At 47.7% G+C, this 20,119-nt stretch overlaps 2 protein-coding genes across 5 annotated transcripts; one reads left to right on the top strand and one right to left on the bottom strand.

The window, feature by feature from the left end:
* The first annotated feature begins 923 nt into the window (after positions 1–923).
* Positions 924–13,028, top strand: GNL2 (G protein nucleolar 2). Its single transcript, XM_058819712.1, has 16 exons — positions 924–1,216; positions 1,299–1,383; positions 3,641–3,735; positions 4,619–4,758; positions 5,994–6,178; positions 6,432–6,498; positions 7,581–7,739; positions 8,274–8,387; positions 8,534–8,662; positions 9,654–9,758; positions 9,857–10,015; positions 10,153–10,275; positions 10,598–11,028; positions 11,654–11,733; positions 12,364–12,455; positions 12,848–13,028. Exons 1-16 carry the CDS (start codon positions 1,153–1,155, stop codon positions 12,995–12,997), a joined length of 2,178 nt encoding a protein of 725 aa, XP_058675695.1. The 5' UTR covers positions 924–1,152; the 3' UTR covers positions 12,998–13,028.
* Positions 13,029–13,690: 662 nt separating this feature from the next.
* Positions 13,691–20,062, bottom strand: DNALI1 (dynein axonemal light intermediate chain 1). 4 transcript variants are annotated; one of them, XR_009275678.1, is made up of 6 exons: positions 19,982–20,062; positions 19,799–19,875; positions 19,550–19,719; positions 18,008–18,186; positions 14,973–15,741; positions 13,691–14,034 (listed from the first exon to the last, which is right to left on the bottom strand). XR_009275678.1 is itself a non-coding variant. In XM_058819713.1 (6 exons), the coding sequence occupies exons 1-6, from the start codon at positions 20,060–20,062 to the stop codon at positions 13,999–14,001; spliced, it is 708 nt and encodes a 235-aa protein (XP_058675696.1). In that variant the 3' UTR covers positions 13,691–13,998. The 4 variants fall into 4 exon arrangements, 1 of the variants encoding a protein (XP_058675696.1); XM_058819713.1 differs by having other exon boundaries at positions 14,973–15,137; XR_009275677.1 differs by having other exon boundaries at positions 14,973–15,137; positions 19,683–20,062.
* Between the last annotated feature and the right edge of the window lie 57 nt (positions 20,063–20,119).

Here is a 20,119-nt window from a genome sequence, read left to right on the forward strand (position 1 = left end):
CTCTGGCTGTCCCAGTGTCACACAAGCAGTCCCAGTGCCCCTTTAGGAGCCCCAGTGTCCTCCTGACTGCCCCAGTGTCCCTCTGGCTGCTCCAGTGTCCCATCAGCAGCCCCAGTGTCACATCAGCCACCCCATTGTCCCTGTGGCTGTCCAAGTGTCCCTCTGGCAGCGCTAGGGCCCCTCTGGCTGTCCCAGTGTCCCATGAGTAGCCCCAGTGTCCCTATGGCTGTCCCAGTGTCCTCTGGCAACCCCAGTGTCCCACCAGCGCCCCCAGTATCCCACCAACCACCCCAGTGCCCCTTTATCAGCCCCAGTATCCCACCAGCCACCCCAGTGTCACACCAGCCACCCCAGTGTCACACCAGCCACCCCAGTGTCACATCAGCAGCCCCAGTGTCACGCCAGCCACCCCTATCCCAGCGATAGGCAGGGAGCGCTCCCGCCGCTCTCCCGAACCATTTCCATGATGTGACACTGCACAAACTCCATTCCCGAACAATGGGGGCTCCCGTGCCAGCGGGACTCCCAACCACCCCGCGGGCCCGGGCCGGACCGGCCACACTGCGGCGCTCCGGGCGGGCACCGCCACTCCAGAGACGGGCACTGACACGGGACACAGTGACACAGAGCACGGGGGCACAGGGGCACGGAGGGGACACGGGTGACACAGGGTGACACAAAGGGACCCGGGCCCGGGCAGGCCGAGCCGAGGTTGCCGTGGCAACCGGGCCCGGAGGTGCCACTGCGCCTGCGCCGCCGCGCGGTGCTCCCGGAATTGCGTCAGGCGCTGCTGAGCGCCGGAAGTGCCGCGCGCGTGTCCGCGGCCCGGCCTGAGCGCTCCGGGCCTGTCCCGGCACCGGAACCGATACCGGCAGCGGAACCCGAACCGACAGTGATACCGGCACCGGAACCCGCATCCACACCGATACCGGCGCCGGAACCCGAACCGACAGTGATACCGGCACCGGAACCCGCATCCACACCGATACCGGCGCCGGAACCCGCATCCACACCGATACCGGCGCCGGAACCCGAACCGACAGTGATACCGGCACCGGAACCCGCATCCACACCGATACCGACACCGTCACCTGCATCCACACCGATACCGGCGCCGGAACCCTCACACACACCGATACCGACACCGGCACCATGGTGAAGCCGCGCTACAAGGGCCGCTGCTCCATCAACCCCTCCCGCGCCAGCACCAACCCCGGTACGGGCAGGGCCGCGGGCCGGGCGGGCTGAACCGGAGCGAACCGAAGCGAAGCGGGGCTGATGTTCTCTTGTCTCCGCAGATCGCATCGGGGGCGAGGGAGGGAACAACATGCGGGACCGAGCGACCATCCGGCGGCTCAACATGTACCGGCAGAAGGAGCGCAGGTGAGGGCCCGGCCTGGCCTGGCCGCGATCCCGGGACAGGCCCCAGAACGCCTCGGGACTGGAACTGGGAAGGAAAGATACATTATTTAATAAATATTCTTGTTTTTCAATAGGAAATTACCACAAAAATCGTTCCCTGTGAGGGTGGGCAGGCCCTGGCAGAGCGTGCCCAGAGCAGCTGTGGCTGTCCCTGGATCCCTGGCTGGGACTGGCACTGGGAAGGAAGGATACATTGTTTAATAAAAATTCTCGTTTTCCAATAGGAAATTACCATAAAAATTGTTCCCTGTGAGGGTCAGGCCTTGGCACAGGTGCCCAGAGCAGCTGTGGCTGTCCCTGGCAGTGCCCAAGGCCAGGCTGGACAGGGCAGTGGGACAGTGGATGGGCTTTAAGGTCCCTTCCAACCCAAAGCCTTCTTTGATTCTGTGATAGATTATGATACTGTCATATTATGATTGATTTGTGATACATTAATGTGCCAGCTGATGTTCTAATCCTTCTAACAGCTTCTGTGCCTTTCCTGAGGCTGCTGCACCCTGCAGGCACTCACATGATGAGTTTGTAGTCCAACATGTGTTTTATCCTGCACAAGAAATTCTTGTTCATTCAGCCTTCATTTCTAGTGCATCAAGTTTTAATTACTGCCATTTTTTCATGGTGTCTAAACCATTATCTTGGACTATTGGTAGCTGTTTTGTCATATGGAAACTTTGAGAGTTGCTCTGTGGTGGGCTCTGTAACCCTTTGAGCTGGGGAGCCTGATCCTGATCCTAGGCCTGATCAGAGGCCTGAGCCTGATTCCAAGCCTGATCCTGAGCCTGATCCTGATCCTGAGCCTGATCCCAGGCCTGATCCTGATCCTGATCCCAGCCTGATCCTGATCCTGATCCCAGCCTGATCCTGAGCCTGAGCCTGATCCTGATCCTGATCCCAGCCTGATCCTGAGCCTGATCCTGAGCCTGAGCCTGATCCCAGCCTGATCCTGAGCCTGATCCCAGGCCTGATCCTGAGCCTGATCCTGATCCCAGCCTGATCCTGATCCCAGCCTGATCCTGATCCCAGCCTGATCCTGAGCCTGATCCTGAGCCTGATCCTGATCCCAGCCTGATCCTGAGCCTGATCCCAGGCCTGATCCTGATCCTGATCCTGATCCCAGCCTGATCCTGAGCCTGATCCTGAGCTCTCAGCAGCCCAGCAATGTACCCAGGATACAGGTGTAAAACACTTGATGCATCTGCCTGGAGAGACCCAAACCACACAGAATTCCTGAATTTCCCACAGCAGCAAAGCTCAAAATCTCCCCCCAAACACCTGAAGAGCCTCAGCTCCCTCAGCATCTCCACAGAGGGTGCCCCTGTCCCACACACAGACATCCATGGCAGGGGAGCAGCACCCACCTGGCTGTGCCATGGCAGTTCTGTTTCACATCACCTTCTTTGGTTTCTTGTGCCAAATTTCCCCCTGTTTGGGGAGGAGATGGGAAGGAGGGATTTTGAGATATTGCTGAGTTCAAACCAGGTCTCCTCTTGTACATCCTGTATGGGTGAGTCCTGCAGAGCTGGTTAAAGGGCTTTGTGAGAGAGCTCAGTGGGGTTTGCCAGAAAACAGCACTGGTGCCTTTTGCAGCCCCAGGAGCCCTTCCTGGCTGCCACAAGCAGCTGCAGGGAGGGTCTGGCCTGGCTGGAGTGACACCAAGGGCTGTGACTGCCATCAGTGCCACTCGGGTTGGGTAACTCACCTCAGGGATGCACAGCAGCATTCACCACTGCAGGGCAGGGTCCCTCTGTCACAGACATCTTTTATGAAAAGTCCTTTCCTTAGGATTTTTTCCTCCTGAGAAGCTGAGAGGCCTCAGGAACAAAATGTAAACAATGATTATCTGCTGCTGTGGAATGCAACAGGTGCATCTGTGATTGGTCTCATGTGGTTGTTTCTAATTAATGGCCAATCACAGTCAGCTGGCTCAGACAGAGAGCCAAGCCACAAACCTTTATCATTCCTATTCTATTCTTAGCCAGCCTTCTGATGAAATCCTTTCTTCTATCCTTTTAGTATAGTTTTAATGTAATATATATCATAAAATAATAAATCAGCCTTCTGAAACATGGAGTCAGATCCTCATCCCTCATCCAAGAACCCTGTGAACACCATCACAGTCCCTCTGCATTTTGTGCTTCTGCTTCTGGCCTGGCACACACAGGGCCTGAGGGGTCAGTGCTGCCCTTTGTGCACTGACATTTCTTCATTTGTCCCTCAGGAACAAACGTGGCAAAATCATCAAACCTCTGCAGTATCAGTCAACTGTGGCACCAGGCACTGTTGCAAGAGTGGAACCAAATATCAAATGGTTTGGTGAGTTTTGTCCAAATTCCAGACTCAGCAAGCTTCAAAGCTGTTGAATTTAGTGTGATGGAAGGGGTTTGTTTCAGAATGGTGATCTGAGAGCTGTGTGGGAACGAGAGGGACCCCTGCTGTTGTTGATGCCTTGTGGGGCTACCAAAAAACAGAGGGCAGACAAAATTAAGGGAATAAAAAGCAATTATACTTATTGAAGGACCTCCAGGTACATTTAGGGCAGACAAAGCCCCCCAAGGGCCACCCAAAATGGATGACAGGTCATGAGTTTTCACACTTTTTTTATAAGTTTGGTTCATTTGCATATTGGGGGTTCATCTTCCAATTACAGCTTCAGCTAATGAAGTCATTTACCCCAAGTTTGCTGCCCCCAACTCACTTTTGTTTCCATCTCTGGGGCCTGAGGCAGTGAGGTGTCCTTGATTGCCAGGCCTGGAGAGGAATTGTTGTGTCTGCCCCAAATGGGAAAGCAGCAGCTCCCACTGTGTGTGGAATTTGGAGTTATACACTAAAGAATTGCAGGATTACAAATATATGAAAATAGAAAAGCTGAAATCCTGAGGCATCATTGTCACCCCTTGCCTGTACCTGTGCTTTGGGGCTTTGCTCTCCCTCAGGGGGGTTATTTTGGCTCCTGTTTTGTTCCCCAAGGTTTGCCCATGTGTATGGCTAGTAAATATCCTAAAGATACTTTTAAAATTTCCTATAAATGGTGGCAAAGAAAGGGATTGGCTGCTTCTTTGGGCTTGGTCTCAAGTAAAACCCTTTTTGTTTTCACTGATATTTTTGTTTCTAGATGCAAAGCTCATGTTTTATTAGTGTCCCCAGTTGGAGCAGTTGAGATCAGGAATGGCCAGGTGTGATGTTTGTTTTTTTACAGGAAATACTCGTGTGATCAAGCAATCATCCCTGCAGAAATTCCAGGAGGAGATGGAGACTGTAATGAAGGATCCTTACAGGGTGATCATGAAGCAGAAGAAGCTGCCCATGTCCCTGTTCCACGACAGGATCAAACCACACGTGGGTATCCCTGTGTGCACAGCTGTGAGCAGCTCTGCTGTCCTGATCAGTCTGGGAAATACTGGGAAATGCTGCCTTCTACAAGGGGCAGCTGGAGTGGATTCCTTGGGGAAGGATGGTTCTGTCCTGTCACTGTGGCCATCAAGTGTTAGAGCAAAGACAGATATATTATTTAATAAAAATTCTCATTTTCCAATAGGAAATTACCCCAAAAATTCTTTTCTGTGAGGGTGGGCAGGCCTGGCACAGGGTACTCAGAGCAGCTGTGGCTGCCCCATCCCTGGCAGTGCCCAAGGCCAGGTTTGGAGCCACCTGGGACAGTGGAAAGCGTCCCTGCCATGGCAGGGATGGCACTGGATGGGCTTTAAGGTCCCTTCCAGCCCAAAGCCTTCTGTGATTCTGTGACAGGTTATGATATTGTCATATTATGATCTGATTTCTGATAGGTTAATGGGGGTTTGAGGGGTTACTGTGTGTGGTCTTTTGAAGTTCTAATGCCTCTAACAGCTTCTGTGCCTTTCCTGAGGCTGCTGCACCCTGCAGACACTCACATGATGAATTTCAACTCAAACACGTGTTTTATCCTGTACCAGAAATTCTTCTTCATTCACCCTTCATTTCTAGTACATCCAATTTTAGTTACTGCCATTTTTTCACTGTGTCCAAACCATTATTTTGGACTATTGGTAGCTGTTTTGTCATATGGAAACTTTGCAAGTTCATGTCATAAGAACATTATTTAAATTAGGGAAAAGGTTGTGTTAAAACATGCATTACAAAAACAAATTGCTCCTTTCAGCCATGCACTGTTTGCTGTTCCAAGACAAGCTGGCTTTCATTGCAAGCTTTAAAATCTAGTTTTGATTGTAATTATCCCTGACAAAAATCTGAGAATTTGGCGAGATTTGTGCTCTTGTTAGAAAAACAAGCAGTGATCAAAGATAGCAGCTGAATTTTCATCACGGTGCCTGTAATTGCATTTGACACCATTTATGGTGGAAGAACTGAAGCATGGCTCGTTGGCAAGTGCAGAATGTTTTGTTGCTTATTAAGTATCCACTCTTGTGTTTCTCAAAGCTTGAAGTGGAAAACTCAAACATTATTAAGGAAGTGCCTGTCACTTACAGGCTGCCAGGGCTGTGTTGAACTTGGGGCTCTTTTCCTGTGTGTCACGAGAGATTGGAAAAAAATGGTGTTTGGGGTTTGTTTTTTTTAACCAACCTGTTTTTCCTCAGACCTCCAGAGTTCACATTCTTGACACAGAAACATTTGAAACAACGTTTGGCCCCAAAGCACAGAGGAAAAGACCAAATCTGTCTGCAAGTGATGTGCAGTCTCTGGTGGAGAATGCTGAGGCTTCGTCAGAGTCTTATGACCAAGGCAAGGACCGAGACCTGGTGACAGAGGACACTGGTGTAAGGTGACTGGAAAGGAAAAATTATTCATTGTGTACATATAGGAAAAGCCAGCCTTGTTTTTAAATATGGATCTGGTACCTCCATCAATGTTGTTACTGTGTGAGGAGGAAGGAAAAGGAGATTAGCTGAATGTGGGGTTTTGGCTAAATACCAATTGTTACTTGGGCTTTGTCCCCTCTTTTGTCTGTAAATGGATTAAGAGAAGATGATCCTGACTCTATCTGTGGTGCTGATGTTTCTGGTCATGTCTTCTAGGGATGAAGCACAAGAGGAAATCTTTAAGAAAGGACAGTCCAAAAGAATCTGGGGTGAGCTCTACAAGGTAAATGGCACTTGGATTTTACAGCAATCACATCTGTCAGCCTTTACACAGTTAGGGGCTTCAGCACAGCACTGAAATCCTGTACAGCAACAATGAGAAAAACTCAAAAAGAGTAGATTTTAAGTTCTAAATCTCTGCCTGACTGAGCTTGATTCTTGAGCTCTTGTCCTGCAGGAACAAACATTCTTAAAATACATGATCTAGAAGAGGACTGGCAGAGTGAAGGTATCAGTTTCTCTTGGACTCCTGGGTCTTCACCACAAGTAAAAGAGTCATGTTCCCTTTAGTTTCTTTAGGCTAAAAACATCTGGCATGTTGATGGGGTCATCTTGGGAGAGCTCTGACCCTCAATTCTCCATGAGCCACCATGGCTGCCAGAGAAATGGAGACTGAGTGAATCGGGGTGGTATGAGCAGTTTGTGTGCTCTCTGTGACTCTCTAGGTGTGAAATTGTTTGACTTTTCGCTCTGAATTTCTGAATGTAGCTAAAAACCTTTTCATTTGGATCTAAAAGCACTGGGAATGGTTCAGCAAAACAGATTTCAGTAAGAGGCTGCCAAAACTGCAGGAAAAAGCTGTGAAACAAATTCACTTGGCTTGAAACAAGTCATAAATGACAGCTCCCTGCTGTAGCTGCTTCGTGGACTAACAGCAGGTTCCTGCTTGGTTGTGTGTTTCATATTGGTCCAGAAAACATCCTTTATACCCTGATGCATTATGAAATGGGAGAAGGGAGTTGTTGCTGAATGGAGGATGAACACTGGGGGTTTGTGTGCTGCAGCACTTTAGTTTTCCCATTTGGGTGTAGTGGTTTCTTCACTGGTGCGTAAGAGCAGGTAAAAGTTGTTCAGCTCTCCAGGCTGAATTTGGAGGGGATTTAGGAGAGGAGAGAGTAGAGCATCAATGGATGTTAGTCTGAACTTCACTTGTCTGTGGGGAACTAGCAGTTTGTGAAGGATACAAGGTTTTTAAATTAATGATATAGTTTCAAATATCACTACTTTTCATTTGGGAGGTACAGATATCTTGCTTTCTGCAAAATCCATTATTTCTGTGTGTTTTTTTTTTTTTATATTTTTCAGGTGATTGACTCATCAGATGTTGTTGTTCAAGTTCTGGATGCCCGAGATCCCATGGGCACTCGCTCCCCTCACGTGGAATCCTACCTTAAAAAGGAGAAGCCTTGGAAACATCTCATTTTTGTCCTGAACAAATGTGATCTCATTCCTACCTGGGCCACTGTAAGCACAGTCCTGCCTGTTATTCTGTGGACCTTCTTTGTTCCTGTTGTGGCTGTAGCTCTGTGCCAGTCCCCATGCTGGTCTGGAAGGGCGTACTGCAACTGGGGCACTGGGAGTTCTCTGCTTGCCTGCAGTAAAAGTAACAATTACCATGTAAATCTGTCCAAGTTTGGCCAAGTTGAGCAACACACGCCAGCCACAAATTCCCTACTTCCTCTGTCTGGATTTAACAGTTCAGCTGTTGTCTCCAGAGTGTGCTAAATGTTAGTCTGCCTAGGATCCATATCCACCCCAGCTGGTTTGCTTTATGTCATTAAACTAATGAGTTTTAGCTAGCAGTGAAGGCATTTTTGGGAAATTGTTTGTCTTTAATACAAACAATACTGTTGGGCTGGGGAAGTGCTTCAAAGGTTCTTCCTTAGCAATGTTCATGTTGCAGTTGTGAGCCCAGTGCAGAGGCTGTGTCCTCCTCTCTGAGCTCAGAGTGTCACTGTCCAGCCCCAGTCTCTAACCCAGCCCTCTTTGCCTCTGCAGAAGCGTTGGGTCACTGTCCTTTCCCAGGAGTATCCAACACTTGCTTTCCATGCCAGCCTCACAAACCCATTCGGCAAAGGTGCCTTCATCCAGCTCCTCAGGCAGTTTGGAAAGGTACAAAACGATTTTGGGGATCTGTGGTTGGCTTGGGGAGGTTACTGTGTGTGGTCTTTTGCTTTGTTAGCAATTGGGGTTCAGGACTGCAGTGGTAATTCTGTCCCTCACTCCAAGATGTAAAAGGATCTGTTATTTCTCACCAGTTACACTCTGACAAGAAGCAGATCAGTGTGGGATTCATTGGTTACCCCAACGTTGGCAAGAGCTCAGTGATCAATACCCTGAGGTCCAAGAAGGTCTGCAGTGTGGCCCCCATTGCAGGGGAAACAAAGGTAGGAACATCCCAGTGCTAAAGACACAAATGTGCTCGTGTGAAACAGCCTAGTGACCTTGTCAGGTTCTGCACTGACCTGCACAGGTTGTGGGACCCTGAGGAGGAGCTCATGGACAGTCCCTGATCTGAGGCCCTGCTCTGGCAGCATTCCCCAATTCCCACCCTGCTTTACTGCAGGGCTGTAATGGGAATTCTCAGCTGCCCTCACTCCCTGATCCAAACGCTGGGTCAGTGTCTTGGTTTGGAAAGACAGGAGGCTGCTAAGGAAGGCAGGAGCCTCCCCTGAAACAGAGAATGTAAACCCTCCCCACCCCTCCATATTGCTATAAATTTTAAATTAAGGGACTCTCAGGCAACAAATATAGGAGCAGGAAATAACAGTTCTTTAATAGGGAAAAGGAAAAAAAAAGGATAAAATAAACAAAGCAGTGAACTAAACCAACAGTGCCAGAGTCAGAACCCAACCTGACACCCTGTGGGTCAGGCTGTTGGCAGCAGTGCCACTGGAATTGTGGCTCAGCCCTCCTGCAGTGTCAGGGCTGGTTCTGCTGGAGCAGGGATCCTGCAGAAAGGTGCAGTCTCTGCCTCTGAAGATCCAGGGGCAGAGGCAGCTGCTGTTCCTCTGGACAATGCAGTGCAGAAGCCGTGCTGGTGTTGCAGAATCTCCAGATTCTATCCGGGTAGGAATGCTTGGCTCCTCCCTCTGGGCTCCCATCTCCCAATGGGATGCTGTAGTTCTTATCAGCCATGCAGGGACATTCAGTAGCTGTTATCAGCAGGTGTCCTCCCAGAGGGAGGTGTGATTGATCACTCAGAGAGAGATAAGGCTAAATGCCCACATGACAAAGATAATCTGCCATACAGATGGTAATGGAACACATCTTGCCTTGCAATCTGGAGCACTCAGGCTCTGTTTCTCTGGCTCTGGGCTGCCAGAATGAAGCAAGGCCTGTGTGGAGGTGCTGATGGGAGCTGCTGCTCTCTTGCAGGTGTGGCAGTACATCACCTTGATGCGGCGGATCTTCCTCATCGACTGCCCCGGGGTGGTTTATCCATCAGGAGACTCAGAGACAGACATTGTGCTCAAGGGAGTGGTATGTGCCTGCACTGGGGGCTGGGAGGCTTTGCTTGTTCCCACTGTGATGGTCTCAGAGGGTTGATCCTCTGCTGATGCTCTGCTGTGCTTTTTCAGGTTCAAGTTGAAAAGATTAAGAGCCCTGAAGATCATATTTGTGCTGTGCTGGAAAGAGCCAAAGAGGAGTACATCAGGAAGACATACAAAATTGAGTGCTGGACGGATACAGTGGACTTCCTTGAGAAACTTGCTGCTAGGACTGGAAAACTGCTAAAGGTGTGCCAGCTTCCTGCATTTGTGGGCTGGAAGATCCTGTTCTGAACATGGGAAATGGCAATGGTTCTGTTGTTCATGGTGCATGGGAGGGCTGTGTGCCCCACAAACATGGACATAAACTCTTCTGTTTCTCTCAGGGTGGTGAGCCTGACTTGCAGACTGTGAGCAAGATGGTTCTCAATGACTGGCAGAGGGGCAGAATCCCTTTCTTTGTGATGCCACCAATGGCAGAACCAGTGGCAGGTCAGCCAGCTCCCCAGGTAAGAATGTGATGCTTGTGTCTCCTCTTCCCTCATATTTGATTTTCCTAATGGTATTCACTGCTGCTTCTCCCAGAGTGCCATGGATCTTTGGCAGTGCATGTCCTGGGCTCTGCCCAAGCATGGTCCTTCATGTGACACCTGAATTTTGTGAGGACCAGGTAGCAGTGCTCTTTACAGAGATGTCTGAGTCATTATTACTATGAGAAATGTCAGTAATCATGTTGTCATCTTAGGCTTTTTCTGATGAGAGAAAATGAAAATTGTTCCTGGAGATGGTGGGACAGACTTTGGGGATAATACACCCTGCTCTTCCTTGCAGCCTCCTGTGCTGGAAGCAGCTGTGACATCCAGCCAAGATATCACTGAGGAGAAAGTCTCTGAGTTGGTGGCACCAGCTGTGGAGGCAGCAGAGGAGGGGAACAACACAAACAATGAAATCAGGCAGCTCATGTCCCACGTGCGGCAGAACTTCGGCAGGATTAACGTGGCACCTCAGTTCTCAGAAGAAGACCTGGTTCCTGTGGATGTGCCAGGCTTTGATGACACTGACCATGAATCCACTGGAGAGGAGGAAGAGGAGGAGGAAGAGGAGGAAGAGAAGAATGAGGAACATCCAGGAGAGGAGGAATTGCAGATGGCACCAGGTGTGCAGGAGAGCTCTAAAGCAGTTCTTAAGGCTTTGGAGGACAAGATTGCAAAATACAGAAAATTTTTGGATAAAGCCAAGGCCAAGAGATTCTCAGCAATAAGGTACCTGAATCTGTCCAATGTATTGCAGGGGGGGAAAGGGTTGATGAGGCTCTGCTGTAGATTGACTCCATTTCTGACTTGCTTGACACACATAAGTTGCCACAGCTTATCGGGCTTAGCTATAAGGGTTGGGAATTGGGCAAAATAGCAGTTTGTTTTTGAAAGATTACTCCAGGAGCTGCTATTTACCAGCAAATTAAAAATGTTCTCACTTTTGGAAAGCTGCCTCTTAAACTATGGATTGGAGTTAGCATTATCTTGGTTATCTGGGCAGCAATACTGCATCCTTGGATCCCTCCTTGATGTTGGATAATCCCAAGGTTGGATATCTCTGGGTGTTCATGCATGTGCAGTGAGTCCTGGCACATACAGCAGGCCCAGTTTTAGCAAAGCTCACCCACCAGCTTTATGATGAGGGAGATTTCAAGGTTTAAGTGCTACATTTTCTCTCTCATACAGCACACAAGCACAACAACTCCAGCAACAAGGGTATTGCAATATTCTGGTGCAAAGACTGGCTTTGATGCTGTCAGGGGACTGGGATCTGCTGGAGTCTGATGGCTTCTCAGAGGTGGTCACTGTTTGTGTAACAACAATCTTTTATTGCTGGTTTTATCTTCCATAGAATCCCCAAGCGACTGAGTGACCAAGTGTTTGCAAAATCCGTGGAGAAGGCTGAAGAACCCAAAGAAACTGGAGACAGAGGTAAAATAAGATTAGTAGAGAAAAAAATGGCATTAAGGGGAGAAGCATCCACTGGATCCTGTGTGCAAGATCTTTTCCCCTAAAACTACTTAAATCTCCCTTTAGCTGTCTCAAGGGCTGCTGCTGACCTGGTGTAGCCTTCCTGTGGAACAGCTGTGTGTGATGGGAGGTGTCCCTCTCAGTGAGGGAGGATACAGTGAAGGCAATTTTTGAGTTCCAGCAGCCTGGGCTCCCAGCAGGCTGCAGCCAGAGCAGCCCTGGGTGTTAGAGGAAGGAGTGGATGGGATTTGGGATGTTATAAAAGCAGAGATACTTCAAGCTATAGGTTTTTATTGAGTTGTTGTCAGTTTTAGTAAAGGCACAATCCAGTGTGAGAGCCCTGTTCTGACAGGATTGTGGAATTCTCCTGGACTTGGCTGAGGCTGGAGCAACCTGCTGTTCAAGAGCAGTTTTCACAGTAATAGCTGTGATTCTCTTGTGAGGAACATTCATGTTGTTTTGGTAGAAGCTCTTAAATACAGCCAAGGGAATATGTTGCTCAAGGAGTTGAAATGGTGACCTCAGCCTGCAGTTCTTCAAACAAATGAATGTTCTGGAAGATACCAAGGGCATGATCTCTGCTGTTTGCAGGCACAGAGAAGAAAAGAAAGATGAAAGAAGAGGAAAGTGATGATGATGACCAGTTGGGTAAACAGCCTTGTAAGAAACTCACATCCAAAGAAGTAAGTGTTCTTTCCTGTAGTACAACTGAGCAGGGAAATCAGCTGGCTTTTCTATCCTTGGCCATATCACTAAAGAGCTTTGAGACTTTGGGCATGAACAGAAGGGGAATGAAATCTGAATTCTGTTATGAATGTGACAACTTCTGTCACCTCCCTCTTACCTGACTATGCACACCAGACTGAATTTTGTGTCTTGCTGCAAAGACTGAAATGGAGTTTTCTCCCATAAGAGCAGGGCGGGTGGGTTCTGTGCAGAGTCACATCAGTAACATTTTGTTTGAAATTATTTATTTTACTTAACGTGTGTGGAATGCAAAGTGAACACCATTGGAGAGTTGCAGACACTGAGGCTCTGGATGCTGGGGATTTGCTAATGTGTTTTGTGTTTGCAGAGGAGACGAGCCGAGAGGCAGCAGCGCTCCAAGAAAGTCGGAGTTCGCTATTATGAAACTCACAACGTGAAAAATAAGAATAAGAACAAGAAAAAAACTGGCTTGGAGGGACAAAGATCAAAGCACAAAAAATACAACCATAAGCAATAGCTGCTTATTCTATTAAATTTTACATAAAACAGCTCTAGTATGCGGTGGCTTTTTTTACTATAAAACTTGCGGTTCCTGTTCAAAGCCCAGTGTGACCGGTCTGTCCTGGCCCCAGGAGCAGCATCTCTGTCTTTGTTTCTGCATCATCTGAAAGTTCTTTGTGCAGTTGGAGCTGGTGGTATTTCCACATCGCTGTCCCAGGCCAGCAAACACTGCAGTAGCCAAGCAGCTATTCCAGTGTTGCTCAGTGGTGGGGTTTGGGTGGGTTTTGTTCTGGAAACCCAGTTTTTCCAGTTCTGGAAACTGGCTTTGTGGGGTTTTTCACATGACTACAGGGAATTCTCTTTGCCTTGTTCACCTTCAGTGTAACCGGCTGCTCACAGAGGTACCTCAAGCAGGGATTTCATTTGCTTCCAGTGAGAAGTGAATCTGTGAGTGCCATTGTGCCCCTTCATTTCACCAGAAACAGTCACACCCAGAGCTCTGCTGTTGCCTGTGCTGTCACTGCTGATGGTTCTGGCAAGGGATGTCCATGAACAGTTGACACCAGCAGATACTCAAGGAAATGCCCCCAAGACACCTGTCCAAGAGTGAGCTGCCATTTCTTGGTGCATGTGACTTACTTTGCTTGTAGGCACTTCTATATTTCTGAATCTTCTACAACATTTTCAAATTAATAATGTCAGAGAGATGTTTGCATTTAAAAATATTTATTAGTTATTGCTTTGAAGGTCATTAGCACATTACCAACAGGCAAGTTCCAGACAAGTTCACTGTTCAAAGAGCTGACTGCTGAGATGGCTCTGAAGGAGGGAGCAGTAATTAATAAAAGCTCTTGAATTTCAACTCTTCAAGAGAGAAAGAAAGAACACAGTTACACTGCCTGCTGTTACTGGTAAGTGAAAACTCAAGATCATTTTAGGAAGACAAATCTTTGTCACTAATTGCAAGCTTCTTGCTCTGACAGCTCTTCTGAGCCTGCCTTGAGGACAACAAAACAATTAATTCTTTGCTGCAATGATGCATTCAAGTTGGGCCTGAAAAACAAATGAGACAGTGAGACAAATTAGATTTCCTAACCAAAAAATAAACCTTCAGTGCTGTGGAGGGCTAAATTTTCTGTTGGATGTTCACAGCAAGGAGCTGAGGGATGTTGTGCTGCTGCCAGGAGAGCCAGGCCAGGTTTGTTCCCCAGCAATTCCGTTCCTACATGTTTTATAAATTAGTTTGTCGTTCCTGGCATGAAATTTGTTACATTCTGAGGAGAAGAGAGCTGGCCTTGGCTCTGTACGATGAGAGATTCTGTTTAGAATGTGAAGCATTGAGGAGGAAATTAAATAAAAGCTGTTGAAACAGTGGTCTGAATTCTCAGATTTGAAGCTGGACTATGTGAGCTAAATTAAGTATTTGGCTCTCTAGCATTTGGAACATGAACTGACTCCAGGACAAGAGTAGCTGGGAACAGCAAATTTTGTGATTAGTGAGAAAATTTGATGCCAGTTAGTGGATGGATGGGAGCAGCCACAATAACCCTCAGCAGTGGCACACACAGCTGGTCAAGTACAGGTACTTCAAGGAAGAATCTGATTCAGGGGCAACATACATCTGATCTAAGATTTTGTGTCCTAAAACATTCCAAGGCAGCCTGAAAATCTGAGTTAAAAAGTAAAATCTGCAGGAAAAGCAGCTTGCTGTAAGGGAAATGTTTGTAGTTGTAGCCAGAAACATTTGATGCTGTTCAGGGTGACATTCTTTCCTTACTTAAAAGATGTGGGGTTTTGTTTTCCTTTTAAAAACAAAGTACAGAGCAGCAGCTCTGTTCTCCCCAAAGCCACAAGCACAAATAATTATCCAGTCCCTGCACAGTTGTTCTTGGGTAATATTTAATGTTAAATGGTGTGTTGTGTTACTAGGGCTTTAATGGTTTTAATGAGAATTTTACCACTAGTATTTGGAATTCTGGATTTGTACTGACCTTCAGCTGCTGGTTTGTCCGTTTGAGGAACAGAACCTCCTCACTGTGTTTCTTCTCTTCTATTTCTCTCCGTTCTGTTTCTTGCCTTTCAATGGCCTCACATTTCGCTTTCTCTTCGCTCACTTGCTTTTCCAGCTCCTCCTTCTCCTCTTCCAGCTCTGCAATCTTGGGAAAGAGTTCAGATGTCTCAGGTTTTGTTGGAAAATAGTCAATTTTTAGTTCAGATGGGACTGATGCCTCGAGAGGCTACCTAGAACAGAGGCTAGCCAGAATTAAAGGAATGAAGGAAGTTTTATTAAAAGGCTTTCAAAGGATACACCTTTGGCAGTGCATGAGCCTGGTTGTGGCTACACCCAAAATGCACCATGGGTCAAGAGTTTTCACAGTTTTATAAGTATTGGCCCATTTACATATTGGAGTTAATTGCTGAATTACAGCTTCAGGTTATGAAGTCCCATCCTCCCAGTTTGCTCTCCTCAATTTACTGCTCATACTTTTTGAGCCTGAAGCTATAATGGTGTTCTCAGGAAAAGAAAAAAGATTGTTTTGGCTAACTAAACTGTGAAGAGAACTTGCTAACACTCTATATGAAGAAGTTCAGAGTTATTTACTAATGCAGTGCAGAATCTGAAAAATACAAGAGAAAAAATTTATGGCATCAGGAGAGAGTGGAGTGTGGTGCAGTCTTTAAAGCTGTACAACAAGCTTCAGAAGAGCAGCTAAGCCCGATGAGAGTGAGCTGAGTATTTTGATGGTCTTTGCTGCCATCCTGTGGAAACAGAAACAATAAATATAGGGATATAAAATCTGCTATGTTCATGTGCAGAAAGCTCCATCACGGGGCCCCAAGGCGTCATTCACCTTGTCACACTTTAATTTACAGTCAAAACTTGAAAAAAGATAACAGGTTTCAGTAAAATAATTGTATTACATTAATTGGGATACTAGCACTAATTAAACTCTGCTTTTGCATTGTTTTCAACAGTAAAAGAGAAAGAAATTCAGTATCAGAGTTCATACATGGCAAGCAGAGACAGCGGACTATGTTTTTAAAGTAATTTTTTAGAATCTCTTGTACAATGGGAAGCTGTAAAGATTTAAAGAGCAGAAATTCTCTAAACACTATCAAAGAGGATCTTCCTATAAAATAACCCACCACAACAGAAACTTGACATAAGAAATTCTCTAAACACTATCAAAGAAGGTTCTTCCCATAAAATAACCCACCACAACAGAAACTTGATATAAACACTAAGGCAAACAGGAAGGGGTCAAGGTGGAGGTTTGGAATTAGCATAGCAGACAAAAATTCCACTGTGCAGACTTTGGGAAAGGAAACAGCTTTCCCACAGTCTGCATAGTGCCTGCAGAGCGCCTTGTGGGAACCTGTCAAGGACATATTTTATGAAAAATCCTTTAGTTGGATCTTTTCTCCTAAGAAGCTGAGAGACCTCAGAAACTAAATGTAAACAATAACTATCTGCTGCTGTGAAATGCAACAGGTGCATCTGTGATTGGTCTCATGTGGTTGTTTTTAATTAATGGCCAATCAAAGTCCAGTCTCTGGTCAGTCACAAGATTTTATTACCATTCCATTCCTTTCTAGCCTTCTGATGAAATCCTTTCTTCTATTCTTTTAGTATGGTTCTAATATATCTAATATATTTTCTTTTAATGTAATATATATCTTAATATAATATATTAATATAAAATAATAAATCAGCCTTCTGCAACATAGAGTCAAGATTCTCATCTCTTCCCTCATCCTGGGACCCCTGTGAACACCACCACAGGAACCCAAGTAGTTTGGCAAGGTGTTGGGAAGGATGAAAGTTTGACAAGAAAGTCTCACAGATGTGTATGTTTAGCAGAAAGATTTTTAAATGTAGAGTCTGATGAAGGAATAGAGATGGAAGCAAGTTTTGATATAGAAGAAAAGAATTGCTGAGCCAGTCTTACTGGATAACCAAGGAGGCAAAGGGTGTGTTAGTTAGAAGGGGTTTTCGTGGCTTAGAGCAAAGAATAAACTCACTTTAAACAGAAGATGTTTTTACCAAACAGAAAGATAACACAGGCAAACAAGCCTGCCAATGTTGCAAGTAGAAAAAAGGTCTCAGAACTTTCCACTGCAAGAAAAACCAACTTCTAGCTTAAACTGTAATGTACTGACTTTTAGGGATTGGAGAACAGTAACATGAATATGGTAATTACAGTAGTTATGACAGGCTATAGATAAAAGTTAAGGTATAGATTGGTTCTGCTGTATTAAGATACTCAGCAAAGAAAAGCACAGAATGCATTGTAACCAAAAGAAAAGTATAGAATGCATTGTAACCAAAATTAAAGGGCCTCCAGGTCTGCCTGCAGCTGGAGCTGACAGAGCTGTAGGCACAGGCTCTGTTGCCTATGACCCTGGACTGCTGTAACATCTTGCATGGAATAAACTGCATTTTGGAGAGCTGCATGGAGTCCCCATCTCTCTTTAAGCTCTTATAGTGGTGCCCAACGTGAGGCGCCATCAGTAAGAGCCTGAATGAGGGATGCAGGACTCCAGGCCTGCCTGCAGCTGGAGCTGACAGCTGTCGGCACAGGCTTTGTCACTCATGACCCTGGACTGCTGTAACCTCTTGGATGTAACAAACTGCATTTTGTAGAGCTGCCTGGAGTCCCACATGTCTCATTTAGGCTCTTACAGTGGCGCCCAAGTGCGGCGCCATCAGTAAGAGCCTGAATGAGGGATGCAGGACTCCAGCTGTAGGCACAGGCTCTGTCACCCACAATGCTGGACTGCTGAAAATCTTGGATACAATAAACTGCACTTTGGAGAGCAGCCTGGAGTCCCACATGTCTCATTTAAGCTCTCAGAGTGGCGCCCAACGTGGGGCACCATTAGTAAGAGCCTGAATGAGGGATGCAGGACTCCAGGCCTGCCTGCAGCTGGAGCTGACAGCTCCACATCTCTCATTCAGGCTCTTACAGCAAGGAAACCTGCTTCCACCCCCTGTCCTTCAGACCATTCAGTGCAGGTGTCTCACCCTTTTCTCCAGGTGGGCCTTGCCCTGCTCGGCCTGCAGCGCCTTGCGCACGCCGAAGGCCACGCTGCTCTCGTAGAGCGCCTGGTACGCCGACAGCGTCAGCTGCAGCTCGTCCCGCACGCGCAGCAGCAGCAGCCCCCGCTCCGCACAGCTCACCGTGGTCTGCCGGATCAGCTCGTCTGCAAGGGAGGAGGGACAGAGCCTGCAGTGCCTCTGCCAGGGACACGGCTGCTCATCTCGCTGTCACGCTGATCATTCAAGATTTTCTAAGCATTCTCATGTTAATATTCATGTAACAATCTTTCTCACACGGTTTGTGTAAATAACTTGTTGTTTTGCAGTGTTTTATGGAGGAGGAGGAATTTGATGGGTTGTTGGTTTGTGCAGTGTTTTGTTACATTGAGCACAGCAGGTAAAAGCAGAGTGGTGGTGCAGCCCTCCAGGTAATGCCAGTAATTAGCTGATCCCCTAATCTGCAACAGCAAACACTTAAAAACGTGTAATGATTGTTGCAGTCATGGGGGAGCCCTCAGAGGACCCTGCTCTCCAACCCATGGCTAACCCTCAGCTTTGGGAGCCCAGCACTGTGTCATTAGAGTGTGTAACACACACAGAGCTGTAAGTAACTTTAAATAAACTTAGTTGAAGTGCAGCTAAGAGGAAATCTATGAGGATTTAAAGCTGTTTTTCACGTGCAGGCATCCCCTCACCTTTGGGAGCCCACACCATAGAGTGTGTAACACACACAGCTGTAAGTTACTTTAGATAAAACTTAGTTAAAGTGCAGCTAAGAGGGTAACTTCAAGGATTTAAAGCTGTTTTTCACAGGCAACCCCTCGCCTTTGGGAGCCCATACTGTAGAGTGTGTAACACACACACAGCTTTAAGTAACTTTAAATAAACTCGGTTGAAGTGCAGTTAAGAGGATAACTATGAGGATTTAAGGCTGTTTTTCATGTGCAGGCAACCCCTCACACTGTAGAGTGTGTAACACACACAGAGCTATAAGTAACTTTAAATAAACTTAGTTGAAGTGAAACTAAGAGGATAACTACAAGGATTTAAGGCTGTTTTTCATGTGCAGGCAACCCCTTACCTTAAGGAGCCCAGCACTGTGCGATTAGAGTGTGTAACACACATACAGCTATAAGTTACTTCAGATAAACGTAGTTCAAGTGAAACTTAGAGGACAACTAGGAGGATTTAAAGCTGTTTTTCACATGCAGGCATCCCCTCGCCTTTGGGAGCTCAGCACTGTGTCACTGGAGTGTAACATAAAAATGGCTATAAGTAACTTTAACTAAACTTGGTTGAAGTGCAGCTAAGAGGGTAGCTACGAGTATTTCATGCTGTTTTTCATGTGAAGGCAACCCCTCACCTTTGGGAGCCTAGCACTGTCATTAGGGTGTGTAACATATAAACGGCTATAAGTTACTTTAACTAAACTCGGTCGAAGCGCAGCTAAGAGGGTAACTACAAGGATTTAAGGCTGTTTTTCATGTGCAGGCTGTCCCCGGGGTGGGAGCTGTGTCGGGCACTGACCGAAGCACTGCGTGTAGAGCTCCCTGCGCACGGGGCACAGCCCGGTCTCCCGCGCCTGCCGCTGCTGCAGCTGCCGGTCCAGCTGTTCCTGCAGCTGCACGACGTCGCGGCGGGTGCTGGGCGCGGTGCTCACCTCCTGCACCCAGAGCTTCTGCGCCTCCTCCCACTCCCTGCCAGACAAGCACCGGCCGTTACCGGAGGCACCGGGCGCCCCCCGGGCACCGCCGGCCCCGGCCCGGTCCCGCTCACCGCGGCGGCAGGATGAGGTTCAGGAGCTCCTGCGGCTGCTGCGTGGCGAAGCCGGCGGGGGTGCGCGGAGCCTGACCCTGCGGGAACACGACAGCGCTGTAGCAGCGGGCAGGGCACCGCGTCCCCGGCCCGCTCAGCCCCGGCGGAGCGCGGTGCCCCCCCGCGTGCCCCGTGGGCGCTCACCGCCGCGGAGGGCCTGTCTTCTCGGTGGGACACCACCACGGGCGGGCAGTACCGCAGCAGCGACTCCGGCGGCGCCGCCATGGCGGCCGCGGCACTGTCACCATGGCGACCGCGCCGCGCACCAACGCCCGGGCGGAA

Source organism: Ammospiza caudacuta, chromosome 25, assembly GCF_027887145.1.
Source record: "Ammospiza caudacuta isolate bAmmCau1 chromosome 25, bAmmCau1.pri, whole genome shotgun sequence".
NCBI classification, from domain to species: domain Eukaryota; kingdom Metazoa; phylum Chordata; class Aves; order Passeriformes; family Passerellidae; genus Ammospiza; species Ammospiza caudacuta.

What these genes read in the sequence shown, in the direction of transcription:
- GNL2 (XM_058819712.1), top strand. Translation starts at nt 1,153, where the DNA reads ATGGTGAAGCCGCGCTACAAGGGCCGCTGCTCCATCAACCCCTCCCGC. An exon ending in ACCAAATATCAAATGGTTTG is followed by an intron (nt 3,736 to 4,618) that starts GTGAGTTTTGTC and finishes GTTTTTTTACAG; the next exon opens with GAAATACTCGTGTGATCAAG. An exon ending in CCATTGCAGGGGAAACAAAG is followed by an intron (nt 8,663 to 9,653) that starts GTAGGAACATCC and finishes GCTCTCTTGCAG; the next exon opens with GTGTGGCAGTACATCACCTT.
- DNALI1 (XM_058819713.1), bottom strand. Translation starts at nt 20,062, where the DNA reads ATGGCGGCGCCGCCGGAGTCGCTGCTGCGGTACTGCCCGCCCGTGGTG. An exon ending in AGGCCCACCTGGAGAAAAGG is followed by an intron (nt 15,138 to 18,007) that starts GTGAGACACCTG and finishes CTCTTTCCCAAG; the next exon opens with ATTGCAGAGCTGGAAGAGGA. An exon ending in GGACAAACCAGCAGCTGAAG is followed by an intron (nt 14,035 to 14,972) that starts GTCAGTACAAAT and finishes TTTGTTTTTCAG; the next exon opens with GCCCAACTTGAATGCATCAT.